The 26,392-nt window shown below is 40.8% G+C and overlaps 1 protein-coding gene across 1 annotated transcript; it reads left to right on the top strand.

Moving 5' to 3' along the window:
• The first annotated feature begins 4,871 nt into the window (after positions 1–4,871).
• Positions 4,872–24,883, top strand: BBOX1 (gamma-butyrobetaine hydroxylase 1). The gene is made up of 7 exons (XM_008931460.3): positions 4,872–5,210; positions 6,858–6,972; positions 16,384–16,582; positions 19,998–20,103; positions 22,272–22,468; positions 23,206–23,372; positions 24,521–24,883. Exons 1-7 carry the CDS (start codon positions 4,989–4,991, stop codon positions 24,679–24,681), a joined length of 1,167 nt encoding a protein of 388 aa, XP_008929708.1. The 5' UTR covers positions 4,872–4,988; the 3' UTR covers positions 24,682–24,883.
• The last annotated feature ends 1,509 nt before the right edge of the window (positions 24,884–26,392 follow it).

Below are 26,392 nucleotides of genomic sequence, written 5' to 3'. Positions count from 1 at the left end.
CTCGCCGCCTGCTCTCGCCGCGCTCCTCAGAGCGGTGTCGGGCTGGAGCGGGGCGGCAGCCTGGCTCCCGAGCGGGGACACCCTTCAGGCAGTGTGTCTCCCCCGGGCCTTCGCACGCAGGGCTGTGCCGCCCTGAGGGAATGCGGGCGCGCAGGGCGTTCTGCCTTTGCGGTCCATATTCGCTGCTCCGCTTGCGAGGCGGCAGCGTCAGGCGAGTGTTTGCCCTCGGAGACTGTGGTACGGCGGTCCACGTGCAGTATTTAGGCCAGGGTTATTCTTTCTCTGAACTTTGCTCCTACTTTTGACTCAGGCAGTACTTGCAAGGTGTGAAACCTCAGTTTCAAGCAGAGGCCAGTGCAGCTTTTACTTCACTTATACTAGTTTGTAAGTATCCGTGGTGCCAGTGCCGCTGGCAGCGCTGTGCTCTTACATCCTCCACCCAGCAGCTTCTGATGCAGCAAACTGCTTTGAAGGCATAGCTGAAACGTAATTATAATGCAAAATCGTACTGTTCATTTCTCTGCAGCGTCTTAATGCTGTGTGAGCAGAAGGTATGTTAGCCAAAGTATCTCACCTGTCTTAAAGTACCAATAATCAGAATTAAATTTTAAGTAGCTCTGCAGGTAAACTGCTGAGCTGAGGTCAGCAAAGAGAGGGATCTGGGTGATGTTTAGTGGGGTTAGGTTTGAAGAAACTGAAGGGGAGGACAGATTTTTGAGAAAGAAAGCAGTTAGCATTACCTTTGGTGATGCTGGAAAGGTGGGAAGAACTGAAAGCATAGCCTCCAGATAATGGGGTTCACCTTAAATCATAATTGCCTGTCAGTATTCAGGCTGACCCTTGACATGTTGCTGGGGGCAATGTGGACAGAAAATCCACGAGCCTGGAACGATGTTCACGTGAGATGCTGTGACTTATAGGAGCTACTGGTTGTATTTGTTTTAAACTGTGCAAATCTAAGATCTGATAACTGAAAGCAGAGTTACGTATCTTGCCTTCTGGGTTCATGCAGATAACAGCAGTTCAGAGACAAGAAATGCAGGGAGCTGTTATGCTGAGAATTTGCTTTGCCTTCTCAGTTGCTCTTCAATTTGACCGTGGTTATGAGAATGCTGACTTTAGGTGGACCAGTGAGTTCTGCTTTCAGTTTAGTACAGAATGCAATTTCAAGTGTAAAATAGCAGCACGGGGATGCATGTCTGACTGAAAATGTCAAGGAGGGAAGGGAAGAAAAAAATCCCGGAACTCTTGCTGATGATTCAGTCTCAATTAATTTGCAATTAGCATCCAGCTTTTATGTAAAATTGAAAAAAATAACACTGAAAACAACCAAACAAGGCAAACCTCTAAGCAACCGTCAAATTTAGGAAGTGTACTGTGTGTGATAAGGAGATCCATGTTGTGTGATTGATTCCATAAGCACCTTTAATAGCCTTCTAGAATGGGAGATGAGCTTTCTGCAGTGACCTGATGCTATCAGGACCAGGCATTTGGATTTGGTTTTCTTTACCAGCAGTTCAGCTGTCTTGGACTCCAGGTTTTTCGAGACATAGTTGCATTTTTCTGGCATTTAGTATTCTGTCTTAACATTGTTTCTGGGAAAGCAGCAGTGTGACCCAGTAGTTGTGCAAATGATCAGAAATGGAAATGGCCATTTTGCCCAGTTACACCATGTATAGATACACTTACTAGAAAAGGGGAAAGAATGTTTCCTTTGTCATTGAGTGGGAAGGTAGAAGTTAGCTTCTGTGCACTACTTTCAAACGTGCAATTGCAGGATTTTCTGGAACAGTTCAAGTTCTTCACTGCTATTTGCATGCTCACCATAATGTCATGTACACATTCAATGTAAAGAAAATTCACTTAATTAGAAATCAGGGATAACACACAGTTTCCAGACAATTCCACACCATCCATGGACAGCTTTTCTTTGCTTACAGCATGCTGGAAATGGGCAGAGCCATCAGACAGGGATTTCTTCTTGTTCACATGGTAGCTAGGGGCTTGTAGGTGCTACTTGAGGATTACTTTGGCCTAGTTTTATGTGTTCTGGGAAAGAGGAGTGTCAGCACCAGGCTGGCTGCCTTTGTCATTCCAGCAGGAGCTGTTGGTTACCCTCTTCCTCCTGGCTGATTTGGAGCATTGGAGGCTGGTGATCCCTGGGACAGTCAGAGAGGCAAGATGTTGTGTCTTGCATGATGCAGGTGAGAAAGAGGGGACTCAATGTGCCTGGCACTCATCTGGCACACGGGTCCAAGCTGAGAAGTACTACTGAGCACTGTAGCAGAAGTAGTGACAAGTCCCTGGTGGCTGTGAAATGCTATATTGAAGTAGCCCAGTGAAGACATGTTTGGGCAACCTCTGTGCAGAACTTGGCCCAGAATACCCCTACCACCCCACTGTGGAAAAAATCCTCCTGGAAGGAGAAGCTTCTACTCTGGTGCTGTGTCTAGAGGAAAAAAAGTAGTCTTGCAGGTCTATTTAATTTGTGTATCTAAGAAGAAAAACATCTAGAGGGCATGCTTGAGCAGATATTTTTAATCACTGTTAACTGCGCTTTCGTTTTAACAGTGGCACTATGATATGACTAACTCAAGGAAAACAACAAACAGCCTCTTTATTGTCACAGGTTTGCTCTTGGTAAGGGAGTAACCCCAAGAATTGCTTTACAGTGAAGACAGAAACAGAAATCTAGTGCAAACACTACAGTGTATTTAAATAGCAAATGCTTAATTTCACCACAAGGCATTGTCCAGGGGTCTGGCACTGTGACCCATTACCATCAGGTAACCTACTGCCTTGAACAGAGAACTGTCTTGAAACCAGTACAGATGTAGAAAAATTTTATGGCATGTTGAAATGGTCATCCCTCTTTTTTTTTTTTATAACCCCTAAAACATAGCAGAACTTTGCCTTCATATATAATAAAACTTTGTTCAAGAAATCTCAGAAGGACACTGCAGCCAGTGTAAATATTTTTGCAGTTAGAAAATTGCAGTACTTGGGCAGTGCTTTACAATTATGGTGGAAATCTGTACATATGCATTTACATGTGTATATTTCTGTACATATTTGTATAAAAAAGAATACATTCAGTCTGAATATGAACCCATTTGTTGGATAAAAGATGTTTGTGTGCACAAAACCAGCTTGACTGCACTGCAAGTGAAGGTTGGTAATTACTGGATTCCAATGGGACCACTGTACTCAAACATGAGAGAGAAAAAAAAAATCAGTGTTCTGCTTTGCTGTACTCAATCATATGAAATAAAAACAAAAGGAGGCCCAAGGGCCCTGTGTAACCTAATTCTAAATTGTAGCAAAGGAAAAAATTAAAAAATGTTCGAATAACTCCAGAAGGCCTTTGTGAATCAAAACACTGAAGCCCAGGAAATTTTCCATGCACAAAGACAGATTGGTCCTGGTGCACCATCAATATTTTGCCCTGTGAGCTTAAGAACAAAAAGAAAAGGAAAAGATACTGAATAAATATGCAATATTTGAAGTCAGTAAAATCTATTAAAATACATATGTAATGATTTACTGATTCGGGGGGTCCTCTTCTGAATTTTTCTGAATAAGAAGGACATTAGACCAGAACTTTCCTGTTTTTAAGATTTGGAGGCATCATCTTTCTGCAATACAGTATGCAGCTAGCTTTAAATAAAAGAGTAAATCCATAGAAAGCAGTGTGGCTGTGAAAGGAGAAAAGAACTCTCACAGAACTCTGTTGTTGTAGCTGAAGTCATGATTACAAAGCTTTTCCTTTTCTTTTCCGTTAGCATCCACAGCTGGGATTAAGGTGTGTGTACTTTAAAGCTTCAGCTTTTGAACGTGGCTGGTAGTAGCTCCTACTTTTGGTTTGTGGAACTCATCTCAAGGTGTCTTTTTAATGCCTTTGTGCGATAGGTATTAAACCGACCACAGAAACAAAAGACAGCCAAGATGATGGATCACATTGAAAGGATTTTTGAATAGGTGGGTCTGAGTACACCCTTTGTAAGCAACAGATGATGAATGTCCCTGAAGGGCTAAGTAAGTAGGAAGGGAGGGGAGAATCAGCTTAATATTGTCCTTTTGCTGTCCTGACTCCTTCAGTAAGAAGCTGCTCTTCGGGGTGTTTTAGGGACTCAGCGACAGCATTCTCCCCCCCTCTGATGATTTCGCTAAAGAACCTGTCACCAAACACTGGGAAATAAGCTCTTCAAACAGTTGGTTAGGTTAGAAAGTCAATGTTACTTTATTCAGCACTGAGGTACATGGGGGGTCACTCCACCTAGCATGTACACCGATTATCAAAACTTTTAACTATTTATGCTTTTAAGTATTGTTTTAGCAAACAAAGGAATAAGTGTTCATTGGCTGCAAGTTCCATAGTTCTCCTATTAATTAGTATTCTGTCTTCTATTTGTTAGTGATTTCTCACTTCTCATGGGAATTAGTCCACATTTCCAGTCTTTTTATTATCTTTTTTTCCCAGATAGGGAGAGTTTCAGTACAATTGCTGCATTGTCTGTGTTAGTTTTTTCCTTTATCTTTGTTTTCTGCAAAATGTCCATGAAGTCTATATAAATTCTGCATTCCTGGTGTCCAGTTCTCAGCACTATCCCTCTCTCCTGTGCTTTGTTAACTTCCTCCCCCAGGTCTGAGAGCACCAACGCATGTCAAGCCCTGAACTTTAATTTGTTCTTCTAACACATGGACATCACCCAGAGCTTTCCCATCAGCTGCTGTCTGTTTCAGGGATTAAATCTCTCCTCAACGTTTTTCCCCACTGCTGCATAGACACCTCTTTAAAGGAATATAACCTGTTTTGTAACAAGCCCAAAATGTGGAGGGCGGTGGTCAGCGCCCTGTCGAGGGCCAAAGTCCCTGGAGGCCGAGCATTCCGCCCGCTGCCGGCGCAGGAGGGCCGGAGCCCGCTCCCTGGGAGCACCCACTGCTGCCAGGGTGCCGTGCCGGGGCTCCACACCGCCCAGCCGCTCAGCATGAGCCCGGGAATACAGAAGGTGGAAGCTTGGGACGCGGGCCATTCCGTCCGTGTGGAGTGGGAGGATGGAAGTGAGAGCCGCTACCCCTGCGTCTGGCTGAGGGACAACTGCCAGTGTCCCCTCTGCTTCCTGCCCTCCGCCGGAGCGCGCAGGCTGCTCTTCGAGGACCTGGATGTGAACATCGTGGTGAAGGAGGTGGCTCTGGCAGATAGAAAAAAGGTATTTGAAGCGAACCGTGATTCACCTTCTTGTGAAACTTGTCTAACAGCGCTTATTAATCTGAATTAGAGACAACTCCAATTTATACTCTAGTCACAGTTTGCTTATCCGCGAACCTCGTCGGGTAATTTGAAAAGCTTTTAGGAAAAAAACGCGATTTGGGGAACTCGCATCTCCCCACCCTCGTATGAAACTTCACTTTATAAAGGCTGCAGAAACCCAGGCTTCAGCTTTTATAATACAATAATGCTTTTCAAAGTTCTGCCGTGCGCTTCTGCATCACCAGGTGTTGAAAGGCAAATTCAGGCGTTTCCCGCACGTTTAATTACACCTACACTTTTTTCTCTCTCTTTGTTCTTTAAGTAAATGGCTTGAAAATCAGAAAAACAGATGGCAAAGTGACAATGACTTATTGCATAGCAAAGGTACCAGTTTATTAGCTAATTTCCAGTGCAAAAAAGTCTTCATCTTAGGATGAGCACTCAAACTGAAGTTGAATCCAATAATCAGAATTGGCCTAGTGTCTGTATCTACTTATCTGCATTAACGTTTGTTCCTGGAAAAGGGGAGGTTATTGAGCAAGAGAAGAGAGGAATTGTCCTCCCTATGATTTTTAATATTTCCTGCCATATAAAAACCTAATATATCATTTAGGTTTTATATGTTTTATTAAAAGAAGCACCTGGCTCCTTTGGCAAACTCGTTTCCTTAATTTTACCCTTAAAGATGTTTTAAATGTGTTGAATATTCAGCAGTCAACCCTGGGGCAGCCTCAGTGCAGGGGCAGTTTGCAGGGGCTAAACCGTGCAAGAGTGTGTCTCAGCCACAGCATAAGGATCTCTGGTGAGGAATTCTGGGCTCCCAAGGTCATTGTTTGTTACCCGAATTAACACAATGTAAATTCATTTATTCTATCAGGAAAATTAGGGATTGTGAGTTCCACTCAGGGACTGATGAAAGCACAGCACTAATCAATCCTAAACAGATAGTGGTGATTTACCATTATGTGACAGAGCAGAATTATGTGAAATGGGAATTGATACCTGCTCAACAGCCCTGAGAATTCAGCTGAGGGTCTGTGCTGGACTGAGCTCTTTCAGTTCATGACAAGCAAAACCGTATCCTTTCTTTCCATGTTTTTTTTCAGGGTTTAAAAAGTACAACACTTTTTAAAAACTTATTTGAAAAGAGGAAAGACTTTTCAAAAGTAGGAGAGGGATTTCTCTCCTAGCATTTCTTTTTTGCCTCTCTGTCTTGTTCTTTTTCTTTTCTCACAAGCTGTCTGTTTTGCAAGATATTTTCACTCTTCTGAGTTGTGGCGAAGTGCTCTCCCCAGAGATATGTGCCAGTTTCTGCCTTTTCCTTCTTCCCTTTAAGTGCAGCTCCCACAGTGAAACCAGCAAATTAGGTCATGGATTCATGTGAAAATGAGCATTTATAAAAGGTGTCAGAATTTGGATGATGTTCAGGTTATGTTTTCATTAGTTGTTTGCTGTCACATTCCAGGGAATGCTTAATTGTAATATTACCGATCTAAATATAACAATTCCTGCAATTTCTAAGAAGGGTTTTTTTGTTGTTGTTCTAGACCGTGTTTTTTAATCAACTTTTTTTCTTCTAAACTTGTCTTTTGCTTTGTGTTGAAAGATCTCCATCACGTGGCCTGATGAACACGCGAGCGAATACGAAGCTGAGTGGTTGAAAAAACGATGCTTCTCTGAAGAAGCCAGAGCAGAAATGCAAGCAGATTTATTTTTACCCGGTAGGAATTAAATCCATGTCTGTCCTGCTTGTGTCAAATGCAAGACAATCCTGGCTAGAGGTGCCTGTGTGAGGACCAGCTCCGCCCAGCTGGAGCAGTGGCAGCCACCCTTGGTGCCCAGTGCCAGGCTGTATGTGCACAACAGGGACCCGTTGTTACCTTTCCTAACCTCTGTACCTGAGAGAACTGTAACTGTTTGGGCTGTTTACTTTCCTAAAAGCCTTTTCTTTCCAGGATAGGGTTAGTAGATCTCACAAATGAGCCTTATGGACCGACAGTGACCTATGTGACAATGCAAGTGTGTGTGTGTGTGTGTGTGTGCTGTTTAAACTATTTAATTTCTTCTAAATTTTTCCAAAAAGAAAGATTATTTAGAATTGCAAGAGAGCTATAATTGAAATATTTTTTTTTCCCTTTCTGTGGCTGCCTTGTTAAAAAGTAACTGTGTAGTGTAGCAGTGTGCAGTGCTGAAGTTCAGGTTGTGTTTGCTTTGCATCCCATACATGTTGCAGTAGTTGACAGTCTTTTGGTCACAAAGCGTTTTGTGCAACTGTCTGTAACATTTACCCACTCTAAACCACTCACCCTTTTGAGTGAATAATTGTAACCCCCACTAGGATTGGCAGGATGCACATCCTCATTTCTTTGACAGCCTTTCAGACTGTGAGAATCAAATGTGTGAAAACTTGCAAGATTTCTGCTGTTGCTCTTAACTGTGTTCCTGTGAGATCTGCTGTTGCAGAAAGCTGTGCATCTGTATTCAGGGTTAAGACAGTATCTGTTAAAATAGGATATTACTTTAGAAAAAAAAAAGAAACTAGAGGTAGGCTGATGGTGGGAAACTCAGATCCAGGTATCAGTTTCCTCAGAGCTTAGCAAAGGCAAATCCCCAATTGGTTTATGCCCTTTTTTGGGGTATTTTATATTCTAACAAATAAAAGAAAGTTGGTTTATGCCGTGTTTTTTTCCCTGAAAGATGAGAAATGGGAAAATATGTGGCCCTAGATCTGTCCTGCATCTGAGCTTTGTTTGGCATTTTAGGGACAAATGAAGAGGCCAGTTATATTTCCCAGTTTCTGCAGGTCAAATATTCCTTAGCACCCGTTCTCCTAAACAAAAGCCAGCCTTTTATATCTGGTTTAAAACTTAAGTGATGAGTAATATTTCCATTCATTTCAGTGGATCCTATAACAGACTCTTCATAGTAGAGAAAGGAACAGTTTTTCCCTGGTAATATAAAAGTTTGTATCTATTTTAGTTTTGGCAACAGTAAACTGCTGTGTTTACTATTTTGGAGGGTTGGGCATGTTTCCAGACTGAACATGGAGAAGATGCAAACCTCATTCAGGGAAACTAGGCTTGATTTCTCAGGGAGTTGAATTTTATTTGTAAAAATGAAGATGCTGTGGAAACTAGCAGGCTACAAAACCCCTTTTGTAGCCTCTGAGGGATCAATGTAAATTGAACATTGCTTTAATTAATACTCAGGCAAAATAATCTAGATCTCTGGTTATGTTTATTAACAAAGATATCAATAGTTGAGACTTCAGTAGCTGGGATTTCAGTATTTCAGATGTCATGCTACTTTTTTCACCCGTTATGAAGTCTAACTGGCTGGGATTTGCCTTCATTCATTCATCTGCACAGAGCTCACTCCTGGCTTCTAAATACAATGCATGTTTTGGAAGCCAGTTCTCCCCTCTGCCACTGCTCTTCTCCAGTAGAGCCATCCAGGTGAAAAATATACACCAAAGATCTGTTTTATTTTTTGGGCAATGCTTTTTCAAATTCTCTTTCACATGGTAGATGTGAAGAAATACGTTTATAAAAATTACACTAATTGCCTAGCTTTTTTTAGTGGTGTAATTCTGCTATTCTCAGAAAAGCTTTGGCTCATTATGATGGACAGCTTTTCCCAACTTTTCCCAGGTTTCAGTTGCAAAAAAAAAAAGGCTGCAGCCTGTGAGTTTACTTGCTGGCTGGCTAAGATCTGTTTCTCATTGTGCATTGGGGTAAGTTTAGAACTCGCTTCCTTGTGGTCAGGGGAATTACACACTGCAAATTACATGCCCTTAAGTAACTAATCATATCCCAGCAGTATAGGGTTACAGACAATGATATGGAATACCAGCCCTGCATGCTGGTTCAACAAATAGAAACCCAAGCTCACCAGACTGCTGTAGTTAAAGGTTAACCTTCACTGCTGACATTGTCACAGCAGTGGCTATTTCTTTTCTATTTTCTTTTGCAAGTGGTTACTTGCTTTTAATGTCAATTTTTGGGGGGTTTTTTTTGGTCTTTTTTTTTCATGTTTTTCTGTCATAGTTTCTGATTCAAAAACCTTAGATGTTGGGCATTTTATCAAACCCAAAAAGAAGAGTAGGTCAGATTTTCAGTGCATGATGAAGTGACTGTAAGTAGCTGTGTGGCAATATGTCAAAGTTCCCCTTTTAAAACATTGCCAAATCCTACCATGCAAAATGCAAAATCTCATATTTGTGTATATCAAGGCTCATTTCAGCCCAGCTTACAAAATACTCCCAAAAGAACAGCAAAAGAGCCATATTCTACTTCTCCAGCTATGGTGTCTCAAAGATACTCTCCTTTTCCTTCCTGTTTACTTTTGTTCTCCCCAGCAAACATCACAGGAATGTTTTACCACCACTGTGACTCAGATGCTGTGTGTAGGAGAGGGTGCTTGTGAGAGACACTGAGTATGCCAGTACCCAGTCTCTCACTGCATTGCATTTGCTGAAGCTCATTTTCCAAGATGCTGGTATCCCAACAACAGGATGTCAGGGGGAAAAAATTAGGTAATATCACGATATTTTCCTACTGAGTGGAAGAAAAGATTGTGCAGAGGTAGTACCTAGTGCTACTTACTATTTTTAACCCTAGGTTTAGGTTAAGGTTTTAATGTAAGTTTAAAGGTTTCAGATGATGATTGTCCTTTAAAATGTGATATGATTTTGGATATATATCCAGCTCCCACTGAAGTTTGAATCAGGATGTTAACAGCATCAGTGATACTTTCAGTTTCTCTGCTAGGTTCTGAGAGATGATAATTTTAAGAGGATGAAATTAAATGTAATTTTTTTACTAGAAGGGTTTGATCATTTGAATTTATCCTGCAGTAATAATCAGTAAGAGCTTAATGCCATGAGTTAGGCTGCCATACACATAACAATACAGCAGAAATGGACTTAGCTTTCAACAAACATTAAAACACAAGCTGTAGACAAAATAATTTTAGATGAAGTAAGCTAATCTATGATCTGTAGACTTTCTTTCCTATATAACTCCAGCATAAAAGATTTTGACTAGCACTGTCCCAGCCTGCATAGTAAATGCTGGATAATTCCAAGTGCTTGTTGATGCATGCACACCATCTGCAGGGACTGGGCAAAGGACATCTTCTCATTTTGTGCAGACTCTGATGCAGGTGATTTACTATGACTAGCCTGGTATGATCAAGAAATAGGATTCTATCTTCTCCTTTCCCTCCCCAAATTATTGTTCTGAAATTGAAAGAGGCATTAATTCTTTCAGAAGTATTTAATTCTTCCCATTTTGAAAATCTGGGGGTTTAGTTGTCGTAATATAAATGGACAATAAAACCAAAAAGTAATTCTACGAGGCCTTTGTTTTTATGTCTTATTGAGTTGTTCAGCTGCATTTGTAAACATAAAGATTTTTAATTTGGCAACTGCAGCTGTGTTGTGCAAGTGAGACCCAAGGCTGCCCAAATGCTGATGGCTCATTCCTATCTTTCTTACCTCTTCAGCTTTCAGAGAGTATGTTGTAATATTTCTACTATAGTACCATGTAAACTGTATTAACTACAATTATGCAGTAGGAAAAATCCTGCTATGCTGACTTGATAAAATAATGAAGAGCATGAGTGGGAGCAATTACCACCAGGAAATATTGGCAAAGAGAATAGTCCCTGTACAGTTCAGTACAGCTTCCCTATAGATTTTCAGGCTGAAGAGGTTTTGTGGATAAAGATGGGAAGAAAGTTCCTGTTGTTTGGTATGTAGAAAAAAAACGGGGGGGGCACACAAGTTTCTAAGACTTTCAGATAGACATTTAAAAAAATTCTGTTAAATGAAAGAACTTAAATGTCTTCACATCACAGGATCTTTTTTGGTTCTATGAGTATGCTTTCCTGTCCCTTTTCCAAGTAATTATGGACCTTATAATTTGTCAAATTGTAAATATTGGACAGAATACAATGCTTCCATCTGGAGCTGAGGAGAAGGAAATTTTATAAATGGTGTTTATTTTAGTGCAGACCTTGGGAACTTGTGGCCTCTCTTCTCTGAAACATGAAATAGGATTTAAAAGCATTTGTGTACCAGCCTGCACCTTTAAAAAGACAAACAAACCCGAGTCATTGAGGGTGCTGGCTGCACTTGTCACTGGAAGGGAATTTACATGAGAAAACTGAAACTCTGAGGACAGTTTATGGCCTTGCAAGGCGGGATTGAACTGTATTTATGTCTCTCTGGCTTTGTTTGTTTTGTTGGTGTTTTGGAGGGTTTTTATTTTTTTGATGGGGGTTTCTTAAATACAAAGTAGTTAAACATTTAAAAAAAAAAAAAAGAAACTACTCAGTTTTAGTACCTGCTTGGGGAGTATCAGTGAAGAGTTCAGTCTCCTGGAAATTTTGCAATTTCCACATCATAGTGGTACTGTAAAGGTTAAACATCTCTTCAGTCAGTAGTCAGTGTTACAGTGCTATTCCTGAATACATTTCAGAGTCTGGCAAAGGCTAAATTCCCAGTACCTTAGCAGGGTTCACATTGCTGAGCTTTTATACAGAAAAATGATTTCTCTTGCAAGTAAAGTACAGAAACATTTTGAAGGTAGCTTTTGTGTCCCTTTGGCTCCGTAGCTTTGGAGGTGTGTGGCCTGATGATGGCCTCCAGTGCAGGGGGTCTGACTGGGAGGAGGATGAAATGGGTGGTTGTTCCTTGAATGTTCTCTACAGGCCTATAAGGGTTGACAGTTTTGTTATGCTGAAGTCCAGCACAGTCCCAGACTGGTTTACTGTGTGTGCACTGTTTTGCAGTGCTGTGACAAAGCAGGTGTCTGTAACAAAACCAAAACCACCTGAAAACCCAACACCACAGCCCATGCCCTGCTGCAGAAGGGCCATCCCATATTAGGTGGAACTTCTAGCAAGAGCAGTAAGCATTGGGAACTTCAACAAGAGGACAGTCCATGTACCCATAGAAGCCTGGGACTCTTGGAGCTGCAGTTCAGTTCCAGGTGCATATATTTATTTTTCAAAGTGAGGAAAAATGTCTTGGTATACCCCTTGAAATTCTACTCATTTCAGGAAGATGAGGAAAATATTTATTAGCAAGACAGCAAGAAAACTAAGAAGGAAAAGATGAAACTTAAAATATTCCATTAATTTTCACATAATTATTTACCTGCACTGACAGTGAAGCTTGAATTTAAATTTGTCCTTCAAAGGGTGTTCTTGGCAGTTCACACAGCATACCTAGGGCTATTTCAATTTCATAACTTTTAATAGAGAAGAGGGAAAACGTTCATATTTTATCTTTTCACCGTCTTTCAAGTGTGTGAAAGGATGTCTTGAGTTAAACACGGTGGAGCAGTGAGGTGAGATTATATCATTCCTCAAGGATTGCACTTTTTTCATTTTTTGCATGTTAAAAATTCAACAGCTTGTCAATCATACGTCAACTTTTTTGAAACACAGGTAAAGTATAGAAGATGGTCTATATGGATAGGTTATATTTGGGCATGTGTTGTGTTTCTTGGACTGTCTCTAACTAGCACTGGCCAAAGGAAAGAGGAGCACTAGTGGCTGAAATATGCTGTAACTGTGTAGTGTCTGGCTTCAATTTTTTATGAGTACATTGTATTTTGTATTTGCTGCCTATATCCAGAAAGAGATAAAAAAGAAACCCCAAACCCTGGCTTCACATTTGTTTGAAGTATATTGTGTCCCTCAGTCACCAGGTGAAATTCCCCAGAGCTCTCATTTGAAGCTCCCTGGAATTTGTAATAGTTTTGATTGGTCCTGTTTGTTGAAGAGATGTTGACATAAAGGAAGATATAGGTGTTTTATAAAGAATGCCACCTGCATTTCTCAAATGTTTATGGTCTCATTTCTGCTGTGTAATCTCTGTGATTGATGACTGGGCAACTTAACTGAATGTTAGCTAAAATACCAAGTAAGGTAGTTGTGATTTAAATAAAGCAATTATTCTATGAAATAGATAAAATGTTTTCCTGCTTTAGAGTGCACTCTCCTAAAATTAGCTGTTTCAGACTAAAAGCAAGGAAAAACAGTTATATCTTTACTGTAACAGTAAGAGCTCTGATTCAATATTTAAGAGAATGCTTGACTTAAAATAATAATCTTTCAAGTTTTGCAAAAAACTAGAATCAATGCTAACTTTGTGCAAAACAAAAAAGTAAGAAACAGCGTCTTTGTTCTTTTTACCCATTACTGTGCAACATCTTTGGTTTGAACAGGTGTGTATGTTCATATCTGAGATAGATCTTTTACTGTGAGTTAGTGTTGAATACACCGAGTGAATGTTTTGGGTAATGGCAGGCAGTGGGTGCAGTGGGAGCAGGGCAGAGGCCCACGGGGCCACTGGCATGGCAGGTACAGCTGTGCAGAGCCTGGGTGCTTGATGGCTCATGGCTCTCTGGTCTGGGCCATCCCTCCCCTCAGCACCTTTTGCTCCAGACACCCCTCAGGAAAGAAAAGACTTAGGCTTACGTGGAGCAAGTTGCCCAGAGAAGGTGTGGATGTCCCATCCCTGGAAGTATTAAGGCCAGGTTGGATAGGGCTTGAGCAATCTGGTTGCTTGAGCAACCCTACCCTAGCAGAATCTTAGAATCATAGAACCAGCTGGGTTGGAAGGGACCTCTGAGATCATCAAGTCCAACCCTTGATCCAACCCTGCCGTGGTTCCCAGACCATGGCACTGATGCCACATCCAGTCTCACCTTAAAAACTTCCAGGGACGGAGAATCCACCCCCTCCCTGGGCAGCCCATTCCAATGTCTGACCACCCTCTCTGTAAAGAAATTCTTCCTAATACCCAACCTAAACCTCCCCTGGCATAGCTTAAGACCATCCCCTCTTGTCTTACTAAGAGCTGCCTGGGAGAAGAGACCAACCCCCACCTGGCTACAACCTCCTGTCAGGGAGTTGTAGAGAGTGATGAGGTCTCCCCTGAGCCTCCTCTTCTCCAGGCTGGACAACCCCAGCTCCCTCAGCCTCTCCTCACAGGACTTCACCAGAAGGGTTGGAATGAGTTGATCTTCAAGGTCCCTTCCAATGAGACCATTCTACGATTCCATATTCTATGATATGATATGTGATATGATATATGATTCTGTGATAAGCACTAGTGCAAATACAAGGGAGGAAACAATTACCAGAGGTGCTTTCTAGCAAGGCAGCTTAATAAAAGTTATATCTTGACCTAAGATTCATTTCCACTTGTAAACTTGTAGGAGTTTCATATTAAATGTACTAAGAGGGCTTACAAATGCAATTTGTAACAATAAAATTACTACCAACTCCCTGTAGCAGCTTTCTTTCAGGTGCATGGGCAGTGATTTCACTTGGCTTTAAATCCTGTACTCCTTTAAAATCCCTATGAATAAAGAAATAAAGAAAAGACCAGGATGGGTTCAGAGGTCCAGGTGCACAACATTAGGATGTTCTCTGGAATTCTGTGAGCTGCAGAAGAAAATCAGTATTATCTGTAAAGTATCAAATGTGACCCACAACTGTGGCTTCCAGTGTTCTCTGCCAGTAACACAAATTAAGTGAAAGTTAACTCCACTAACCCCTGTTAAGCTCCAGAAGTGTCCTGGTGAGAGGCTTACTCCATGCTCCATGATTAACTTCCTGCCTTTTTGCTTCCTGCATTACTGATCCCTTGAGTTCTTGGCAGAATGCACTGGAGCCATTAAAACCTAGGTGGTATGGTTTCAGTGTTGTTTAGCAAAATTGGTCCTGGCAGCATTAGTCTGTGGGGAAAAAAATGGGGGTGGGATGGGGGGCATGGAATGACCTTTTATTATTTTAACAAAGTGATCTTGGCCTATGATATTTAGGGGAAAACAAAGAATCAAGAGGATTTAGTTTAGTTATTATGTGGTTTTGCCTGCAGTAATGGATGGCTACAGCACTGCCTTTTACTGAAGGAAGTGAATTTGATTTTGGTGTATGTCTCTGAAAATCTTAAAGTATATGTAACGAGAAGTTCTAAACAGATGATTAACAAAGAGGTGCTTCCTACAGCATACTGATTTGTCCTGGCTTCTCCTCAGGGACAAATTACTCTATTGGTAGTTTTTTCCTAAACCTCCTGTATGCTACATAGTGTGAGATGGCTACACTACTCACTTTTCACTGGTCTAGGTGTTTGATCCCTTTCAGTCTCTGATGATGCTTTCAGCAGATGCCATGGAAAACCTCAGCCCAAATGGTTAAGGTTTACTGAAGTTACAAGCAAGTGAAACACTCCTAGAGAGAGGTGCGAGGGAGCTCCAGTGGTAGAGTTGCTCCAGCTGTGCTCTGGGATCATGGAATCACAGAGTCACAGAATGGTCTGGGTTGGAAGGGGACTTTGAAGGTCACCTGGTTCCAAGCCCCCTGCCATGGGCAGGGACACCTTCCACTAGACCAGGTAGCTCAGAGCCTCATTCAACCTGGCCTTGAACAGCTCCAGGGATGGGGCATCTACAGCTTCCCTGGGCAACCTGTTCCAGAGCCTCACCACCCTCACAGTAAATAATTTTTTCCTAATATCTAGTCTAAACCTACTCTCTTTCAGTTTGAACTCATTCCCTGTTGTCCTGTCACTACATGCTCTTATAAATAGTCTTGCCCCATCTTTCCTGTAAGTTCCCTTCAGGTATTGGAAGGCCCCAGTTAGATCACTCTGAAGCCTTCTTTTTCCAGGCTGAACAATCCCAATTCTCTCAGCCTTTCCTCATACAAGATGTGCTCCATCCCTCTGATCAACTTGGTGGCCTCCTTTGGATTCACTCCAACAGATCAATGTCCTTCCTGTGTTGGGGACTCCAGAGCTGGATACAATATTCCAGAAAAATGAATACATGCATTTCTGATATACTGTTAACAAAAAATACCCCTTTCAAATGGTCTTTCATTCAACTTCTGCATTAAAATTCCATTAGCGCAATGTTTTGCTGAATTTTATCATAAAGCTTACCTGTCATCCATGCAAACTCAGGGACCCCATTTTAGGTGATTGACTGCAGGACTGAGAGCGTATTCACAAAAGCATAGAAGTCCCATTAACTTCAGACTTCTACTGTGTCCTGAGTTTTGATGCTAGAACAGCTAAGCACTTGTTTTCTCTATTTCTTTCCTTTCAGAACGCCAGTACTGGGGCTCAGACCTTCAGCTTCCCAAAATACCTTTTGAAGAAATCATGAACAATGATGAAAGTGCATACAAGTGGCTGTGCACCCTAAAGAAAGTAGGAATCGTTCTACTGACAGGAGCTGCTACAAGGCAGGGAGAATTGATTAAACTTGGCCACAGGATTGGGTTCCTGCGCCTCACTTTTTATGGGTGAGTTTTGTTTTTTAATATCTTTGCTTTGTGAGCTTTGTAATCACCTCTAATGTTCTTCATTTAAGCTTGCTGGATCTATTTTGTGGATTAAGTTATTAAAGCAAGGTGTATGGGTTTTTTCTCTGTACGTTAGAAAATCTGGCATCAAGTTTATATTCTGTACAAGAGGATTGCTTCGTTGTCACTGGCAGGGCAGAAAGATGTAAATAAGAGCAGCAATAACATTAGCTGCTGAGAGAAGGAGAAGCATCTGAAAACAGATGATGTCAAATATAAGATAACAAAAAGATAGAGTTACTTATCTATACCATGGAACAAAACCAAAAATCCCTAATCCACTCCCCTTCTGAAAAGAGGAAGTTATCTGTACTGAGACTTTTTTTTAGTCTGGTTTGGAGTCACAGAAATAGGTAAGGCTTAGATGATGCTATTGTGGCTCACATCACCAAGAATATGGGCAGAGTACCCCCTTCCTTGCTTTCAACAGTCTGCTCTGAAAAGCCATAACCAATCCCAACAAGCAGAGCTCAGTTGCAGGAGTGCGAGCAGGAACTTGTGAATCATCCTTTTGATGCCAAGAGGGAGTAAACTGCACCTCTAACTCCTCAAGCACCTTACTAGGTGGGTAGACAAATGAGGATGGCAGCTCACATCTTGCTGAGCTGAGTCAGTGATCTCCATCTAGCTGAGTAAAGAAGCAGTGTTATTAGCTAATAGGTATAATAATTTTCATCTCTGGAACAGGATTTAATTTCTTATTGGCATCCAATTCTGGGGTGGCTTTTACAACTGTAATAAAATAATAACTTTGGGTAATTTCCTTGCTGTTTCACTGGCAGCCAAATACAAGGCCTACCAAATATTATAAATAAAAGGATAAACCTGGAATTGGCAAACTTGCCAAATAAAACATTACCTCAGGGCCATGAATTTTAAACTAAAATGTAACAGAAATTAATATAATTCTGACACATGGGAAAAAAAAAAAAAGAAGCCTTTTTTCTTGTCTAGATGTGTGCTTGGTGCAAGCTCCCTAAAATGTCATTACTGTAAAAAGTGGAAACATTCTCTGTACCAGCCATATAACAACATCAAGGGTTTCCATGCTTTTAAATTAACCTTTTTCTTTCCCTTATGGAGGCCCAACTCCATTAACAAAGTCTCCAGTCATAACACAGTTAATTTCTCCAACTTCTCATGCTCTGAACCTCGTGTTCCTCTGTTCTGAAGCCTTGTCCAGTCCTTGCTGTGGCACGATGGCTGTCCTTCGGAGCACCAGCACTCCCATGGAAACAGCCAATCCATCTGTATATCCCAGAGGGCTTTGGTGGCAAGGGGACATGGGCCCCAATTCTCAAATGAGTGAGACATGGACTTTTAATGAAGTGCAAGATCAGATGATTCAGATGTGGCTTCAGCTGCCAGTTCAGCAGTTTTGCAGGACTAAGGATGTAACAGCCTGTTTTTCTGCTCAGGGATACTGAGCCCCTGTTGCTACTTAATGCAAAAGATTGCTACATCTGCTTGGTGCCAATTTTCCTGCTCTGTCAAACAACCTGAGCAACGGGCTTTGAAATCTGACCCTAATTACTAAACCACAAACCATTCCACCCAGCTTTGCTCTCCCTAAAGGCCAAGAGTCCTCTGGCATTACCTGCATATTCTTCCCTTTCTTCTTGTGTGCTCTCCTCATGGCCAAGTTGATGCTTCAGCTCAGTTGAGACTTAGACAAAGTGAAGTTGATTTTTTCACATTCAGTGCTGAGCTCCCTATCAGCATCTCTGACTTCAAGTCAGTAACTTGAACTTTGACCAAAGCTCTCTGTATGGAAGGAAAGCTCCAGGGGACCAGATCCCCTCACAAACTCTGCCAGCACAAAAGCACTGACTGCTTTTGCAAAACCTTATAATGATTTTATAGAGTATTACCACTCCAGCAATTTTATATATTGCATATAAATAAGAAAATGAAAATGTTTTAAGTTTCTTTAGAACCATCAAGTGACATTGTAGCCTATTAAATTAAAGATGGAGCAAACCTAGCTGCCCTCAACACTAAGCACAAGGATGATATAAGGGGCTGGTTTTTGGCTGTCAAATTTGGAACTGTGGAAGTGTGGTTGAAATTATCATACTTGAGTAGTGAGGTCATCTAGTGATGAATATTTGCTGTACCAAATAGTAAAAACTATTTCTCCCAGGCAGTTAAACACGTTTGCAAATATTCAAGGGGCTTTTCCCTCTGGCAAGTGAAGAAATTTAGTTTTAGCATTTTGCATAGTTTCTATACTAAATACCACTCAAAACCAACAAACAAAAGCGTTCGTGTCCTGTGTATAAATAATTTTTGTCCGCATATTCCCTAGCATATTTTCTTTTTAAACTGTTTTTAAGAAGTAAAGCTAGACATACACCATCTGAAACCTAATATATTTGGTCTACAGTATTTCACAAGGGAAAACGAGTTTCATAATTCCTTTTAAACCACTTACACGCCTGCGATTACATGGGCTGCGTATGGTGACCTACCCTTTTTCAGACGTATGTCTGTAGCTATAATATGCATCTGCTGAGGACTGTCTTCAGTCCTGTGAACTTTGTACTAACAAAACCTGTGGTTCTTGGTCTTAAATCCCCCTGCACAGTGTGTCACTGGAAACACATTTTGTTTGTGCTGCAAGGTGACATATTCACGTCTTCGTCGTATCACCGTGACCTATTTTTTTCCTTGCAGTTGTCAGAAAGCATTTTTACTGAATTTTGTCAAATTCCAAGACAATTTGTGTAACCAAATAAATGGGGCTAGAGAGTGTCAGCGAAAGGGAAGAAGTTCCAAAGTCTTTCATCCAGATATTTTCCTCCAGCGGCAAGTCTTGGAGTTAGAGGAAAGATCCCCCTGCAGATATTTTCTAATAACTCTATATTTTCTAAGGTTATAAAGCCTTAAAAATAAGTTTTGGGGGAAGTTACATAGCCTTTATCAATTTTATACTTCACTGATAATGTGCTACATGTGGCAGAGGAAAGTGGAAGGTTGATAAAAAGGAATGGGCCTACTTCAACTTGCTTATTTCTGAAGCCTCAGTGCTAAGATAATGATTTCTCCTGGCAGAAGCCTCTTGTTTTGTGTCTTCAACTGGCCTTTACATTCAGCAAAGAGCCACCACTGGAGAGCCATTGTTCTTCTAGGTACAGCACTGGGGACAGATGTCCCTTGGCACACTGAAGTTTATCTAGGATTGCTGAAATAAGCCTTTGTTGGGGTGGAGGGACACTGCTAAATCCTGATTTCTTTATAATGTTACAATATTTTCATGTTCAAAGGTGAAATTACTCTTTTCTGCTGTGATTTCAGTGTGTACTGTCTGGCATGCTGTTCCAACATGTTTTCTCTTTTCCCTTTCATTATGAAGACCAACTTGGCAAGTGCAAGACAAAGCAGATGCTAACAATGTAGCTTATACAACTGGGAAACTGTGTTTTCACACTGATTACCCTGTTCTGCATCATCCACCTGGGGTGAGTTGAATCTACCGACTTTTTCAGCCCACAAAAGGGGAAAGGGAAATGTTCCTATAGTGTGAAATATGTTTAGCATTCAGTGACTCTGAATTTTGTCTTAAAAGAGCAATGTAAAAATAACAATGTATTAATACACGTACAATATAATATAGACACATGGGCATGCAATATATGCAGTACGATGTAAGTTCAGCATAATAAGCCCATTATATGTTCCATAATGATTAAATTAAATTCATGAAGTGTTTAAAATATTACCATATGAGAAAACTTCAGAGTCCTGTGTGTGCTTTGAATACTGCTTTCATTATATTACAAAAGGTAGCTGTCTAAATGCTGTAATCAAGTTGTGACTTTTTAGGACTCATCTGTTCAGTTCAGGAGAGGAATAGAGGAAGAAATATTATTAAGATGGTATACTCTGTTTTCTGTGAATTGATACAAGATAGACACTTGTTTGCCCTTTCATAACAGACAAAAAAAAAGGACCATACTTTAAAACTGGACAACCACAAAAAATATGTTTTCACCCTGTCATATCAAAGTGTAGTCTACATAATTCACATAATTCCAGAGAACTGGAAAGTAGTAGAAACAGGTAAAAAGAAACAAAGACAATGCTGGAAAAGTTTGCACCTATAAAACTTCCCCTTCTCTTGCTTTGGAGTACTTTGTTGTTTCTGTGCTTAAAGAAAAAGCCAATGTGATTTACCCACAGGTAAGTACTAAATTCTTCACACTAAGATTACCTTTTCATCATTTAGATACTGTTGATGTAGAGTAAGAATGGAACAGCACTTCATTAATAGAGAGCAGATGTGAATTATCTCATTGTCCAGTCTGTGCCAAAGCTCACACTCTACTATGAAACATGAGAAAAAGAGTGTAACGTTTTTCATTCAAACGTGCTTGCAAGAAATAAAAGCATTAAAGTACATTGAATTGTTTATGAACATTGTCCCAAATGTGCAGTTTTCTTTATATATCTAGTTATTACACAATACTTGAATTCTTTAAATGTATTTATTACAAATATGTGAAGGCCTGTGTTTAAAAGGATAATGATTAGTTTCAGAACTGTCCCATAAAAATTGTTTTAGGATTTTCTAGGACCATAACGTGACTTACATTACTGCAGCCCTCCTTAGCAGGGCCAAGCTGTGCTTACCCTGTGCAAGACCAGCTGTGGCCACAAAAGAACTTGTTGCCTTGTGCTCCCTTCAGTGGGAGCCCCATGCCCTGCCCACAGCTTCAGTTTCCCCCTTCATCACCATCAGCAAGGTCTGTGGGTCCAGCTGGTAAGGAGAACAAACCTTCTCTGTTCCTCTTTCTCCTACTGAGGTTTGTTGTGGGTTTGATTTGTTTGGTTTGTCATTTTGCTTTTGGTTTTTTGGTTGTTTTGTTTTGGTTTTGGTTTTTTGTTGGGTTCTTTTTTAATTCTCCTAGTGATCTCAGAAATAATTCACCATGATGGAAGGGGGGGCCAAGTGACAAAGGTAACAAGCTTTGGTGTGATGGGTGTATTTTGTGTCGTTTGCAAGATGAGTGATTACACTTTGGGTGATGCTGGACTCTCTACAGCCACGGGGACTTTTACTGCTTGTGTCAGCAGTAAAACTACACCAGTGCCCAGTTTAGGCTTTCTGCTCCATCCTACACCTTGGCAAATTCACTCTGAAGTGAAATGAAACTGTCTTAATCATACTTTATGAGAGAGACACTGGACCTGTTGCCTTCTCTGACAGCCACCTTTTCCCTCTGTGAGTGGACAGTTCACAGCAGGTGTTGTTTTGGCAGGACAAAGCTAATCCTCCTTTTTGACATAAGACCTCAACGCATTTAAAACTATGTGACTGCCACAAAGAGGGACTCAAAGGAAAGAAGCAAGACCACTTTGCCACTGACTTACAGGTTGCAACCATTAGAGAATACCCTAAAGGGGATGGATTTATGAACACGCTGCTTTAATTTTCTTCCTTTGTGGTAGTGGTGGCACAGTGTTGTGAAGCTGCAGTAAATGGGAACTCAGGCTTTCACTGGGAAAACAACAACAACAACAACAAATCAAAAAAAAAAGAACCACAGCTATGAGGGAACTGATACTAATGAGCTGTTAAGTATGCAAGCTAATTTACTTTTTTAAATGAGCCGTTGATTCGTTCCAGGTCCAGTTTCTCCATTGTATAAAGCAAACAGCTACAGGAGGTGAAAGTGAGGTTGTAGACGGATTCCACGTATCCAACAAGCTGAAGAAACAAAATCCTGAGGCATATCATATCCTGTCCTCTACTGCTGTAGACTACACTGATGTTGGGGTGGACTTCTGTGATTTTGCTGTGCACTGTAAACAAAGGATTATAGAGTGAGTAGTTTCAACAAGACCTAAAAAGAAAATCCCTGTTGTGTTGTGGATTACATTTTGGTAGAAGAAGGTCTGCTCCTGCCACCTTGTGGGAAAACACTGGTTTAACTTGGTCTGCAGTTTTGGGTTTTGGTGGGGTTTTTTGTTTGTGGGTTTTTTTGCCAATGTGTGACTTGTTCTGTGCATTGTTCCACTTATTTGCAAGAAGTGGTGGTAATTAGAGCAACTCCTTGGCACAGGCATGGGTTAGCAGCAAACAAGTCTGTTACTAAATGCCAGCCAATGTGACATCTGTATCATGCCAAAGAGAGGCCATAATTTGAAACATTTAGATTAAGAACTACATACTATCAAAAGATCAAATGCAAACGTTCATATTCTTTTCTGACTTTAAAAAGTTATCATTCTACAATTAAAGGGTACGTAATATAGATTTTTTTGCAAATTAAGTGTCTACACTTTCTCCTGATTATCCCTTTTCCTGATTAGGTTCAATTATCAAAATTCAACCCAATAACAGTCTGAATTTCACTATTGAAACATACTGACATTCCAGCAGGAGAGCTCAGTTGTTGTTTAACCATGTTACAATGCTTCAATAATAACAGAATACCTTTCTTTCCCCTTCCCTCCCTCTCCTCCCCTCCCCTTTCCCTTCCCCTCCCCCTTCCCTTTCCCTTCCTCTTTTTCTTTCCTTTTCCCTTTCCTTGCCTTTTTCCCTTCCCTCTGTTTCATAGCATAGATTCCAGAGGCCAAGCAGTTCGCATCAATTATAATAATGCAACAAGAGACGCCGTGTTTGACATACCAGCTGAAAAAGTGAGGCCATTTTATGCAGCTCTAAAGGAATTTAATGATTTATTAAACAGTGCAGAACACAAGTTTACTTACAAGCTGAAACCAGGTCAGTAAGTTGCTTCTCCTCTCAACAATTTTTCACATGTTTTTCCTAACTGTCAAAACCCTTGAGCATTGTTAGCACTGAGAGGAAATTTCAGTCCTTCTCTCGACTGTTTTATTTCATACTGCAGTCTTAAGGTCATCTAATAGATTACTTTTGCCATTGTTACATTATAAAGAAATAAAAATAGCGGGGGAGTAGAGTCTTTCTGTTGATTAGTCCAATGTGTCTTTATGCAACATCCAAAACTACATTTTATACAAATACAGTATTGGAAATTGATATGTCAATAGCACCACAGATGGGAAATATACTTCTTGTTTCATTCCCCAGCTATAAAATAAAGATATGAATAGTCCCTCATCTCTCAAGAGATGTTACAAAAGTAGATTCATTAGTGTATCTGACTGCCTCATACTGTGATGTTAGTGTCTTTAAAATGTCTATGAGGAAATTAATCTCTTGCTCTTGGGAACATGCAATAAAATAATGTGTAAGATCACATAATAAACAGTGAAACAAAGTACCTTACATTACATTAGTGACATCCATCCTATTGACTAATGCACCAAAATGGTGGTAGAGGGAATTGGGAGAAGAAAAGAAAGACTGTAAGGTTATTTAATTAGAGATTTATCACAACACTGGCACACAAGGGAGAAAAATTAAATTTGCATTCCAGCCTTAATTCAGTGATTTCCTAACTTTCAATGGCTTGACTTTGTTCTCTTAGAATTCTCTTAACAGGGATAGTAGCACAGGATGTGTTCAGTACAAATAATACCAGGCTGATCAAATAAAAAGCATCCGAGTGGCTTTCACCCATTTTATTTATTTCACACGGTTTTATTTCACCCGTGTGGATTTGCTGTAGTTGTCTTTCTCCTCAAGGCTTGCTTTTCTCAGCACGTGCTCTCTACCACTCTGCTTTTTAAATCCTGGTTATACAAGAAAAGAGACGTCAAAAAGGACCTGCCCTCTGTTTGAGAATGACCAACTAAGTTAAAATTACTGTGTTGTTGGTGCGTATCTCCAGCTGAGCTACTTGAAATTACTGCTCCCTAAGTGTTGATGTGAGCCTACCTCCCTGTCTGTTTGAAGGAACCCACTGTGACATTCCAGCTCCTGAACTTGGTGCCATCTCTTTCCAGGAGACATCGTGACGTTCGATAACTGGCGCGTGCTTCACGGTCGCCAGAGCTACCCCTCGGGTTCGGGAGTGACACGTCACCTGGAAGGTGCCTATGCAGACTGGGATGTGGTCCTGTCACGGCTCCGGCTCCTCAGGAAGAGGGTCCTGAATAGGGACTGAGTTTTCTTCGGGCTGGAAGGAGCGAAAGGTAGATTGTCTGACCTCGATGACGACGACACCGGAATCAAAAAATTGAGTCTTCTTTTCAGAAACTAACGTCGCTTTTGACGAGGGCTTGTCATTCAACAAGGGGAGTGGCTTTAAACTGACAGAGGGCATGTTTTGATTAGATATTAGGAAGAAATTCTTTACTGTGAGGCCCTGGAACAGGTTACCCAGAGACTCTGTGGATGCCCCATCCCTGGAAGTGTTGAAGGCCAGGTTGGGTGCAGCTTGGAGCAACCTGGGATAGTGGAAGGTGTCCCTGCCCGTGGCAGGGGAGTCGAAACAAGATGATCTTTAAGGTCCCTTCCAATCCAAACCATTCTATGATTCTATCATAAATATATTTTTGAGTTCTATAAGCTAAGAAATGTGTTGTTCATAACAATTTAAGATTTACCTGTGCCCTGGTCTTTGAATCTATAAATGTATTGCTACCTCTGTCAGTTTATTTGCTTTTTTAAAATCAGTGTGCAACGTGGCTTGAAAGATTGTCACTTTACTGGGCTGACTGGGTATCACAACGCCTTCCTTTGCCTCTACATATGTACCTGCCCTCCCTAGAAAGCTTGGAAGTCAGCATGAGAAAAGAACTTGAAGTATTATTTACTGAAGTTTTGTTATAAACAGCACCTTCCTCTATTTTCAGAGAGGCATTCTTTATTGCATAAATCATAACTAAAATTCACTATCAAAATAAACAACCAGTGCTGTAGTTTTTAAATACACACCTTTCAAGGTAGGACTTCACTATAATACATGATCTCATTGAACAGATGTCATATTCTCTGTATCCTGCTGTACTTGTCATGACTATCACAGCCACAAATATATTTTCCTTACATTTCCAAGTCCATAAGCTCAGAAACTATAGACTTACGAGAGAATGCATCATATTAATGTTTCTCTGCTTTAGGATGATAAATAAATCTCAGTGTAGAGGTCACAGGTAGTGTCAGAAATCCCATCAGGTGCTATGCACAGACCTAAGATCTGCACAGCAGACTTCTGAGTAATGTCAGGAGGAGGAACACAGAAGCTGCCTGGTGGCTAGAAACCACAAAGCACAAGAGGTAGTTATGGACTTTGCACATGACAGAGAGAGGCAACTGAACCCAAATCCATTTTTGTTACTCCAGATAAAAGAGGACACCTCCAAAAGGTGTACATGATGTTTTTCTCTGCTCTGGATTCTGATTAGAGATTATGTTATGTAAAACTTACTGCAGCCAAAGTAGTGTGTTTTTTCCCCTATATTCAGATGCCAAATGGAAAGAGAAAGAATTTCCAAATATTTTTTTTTATACTTAACAATCCTGAGTTTATTTTTCAATGTCCTTACAGCTGCAGAGGTAACAGGACGCCTCTCACCATGCTGCGAGTTGGACAAAACAACCCCACCTCCACCCTGTGATCTCTCTGTTCAACTCTATATTTTCAAACTGTTCCCTCCAAGTCAAATAAATCCTAGTCTCTTCCTAGAGGAGTAACACAATAGAACCACAACTACAGAATTAAATAACTGTAGAATTAAAATAAGCTCAGGTTAGATGGAGCTCTGAGGTACGTGGTCTAGTGGAAGATGTCCTGATAGCAGGAGAGTTGAAACCAGATGATCTTTAAGGTCCCTTCCAACCCAAACCATTCTATGATTCTGTGACCTAACATC

This window comes from Manacus vitellinus, unplaced genomic scaffold (genome assembly GCF_001715985.3).
Source record: "Manacus vitellinus isolate BGI_N305 unplaced genomic scaffold, ASM171598v3 scaffold_57_pilon, whole genome shotgun sequence".
In the NCBI taxonomy this organism is placed as follows: Eukaryota; Metazoa; Chordata; class Aves; order Passeriformes; family Pipridae; genus Manacus; species Manacus vitellinus.
Note: the sequence above shows the minus strand (reverse complement) of the source record. Positions and strands in the feature narration are given on the sequence as shown.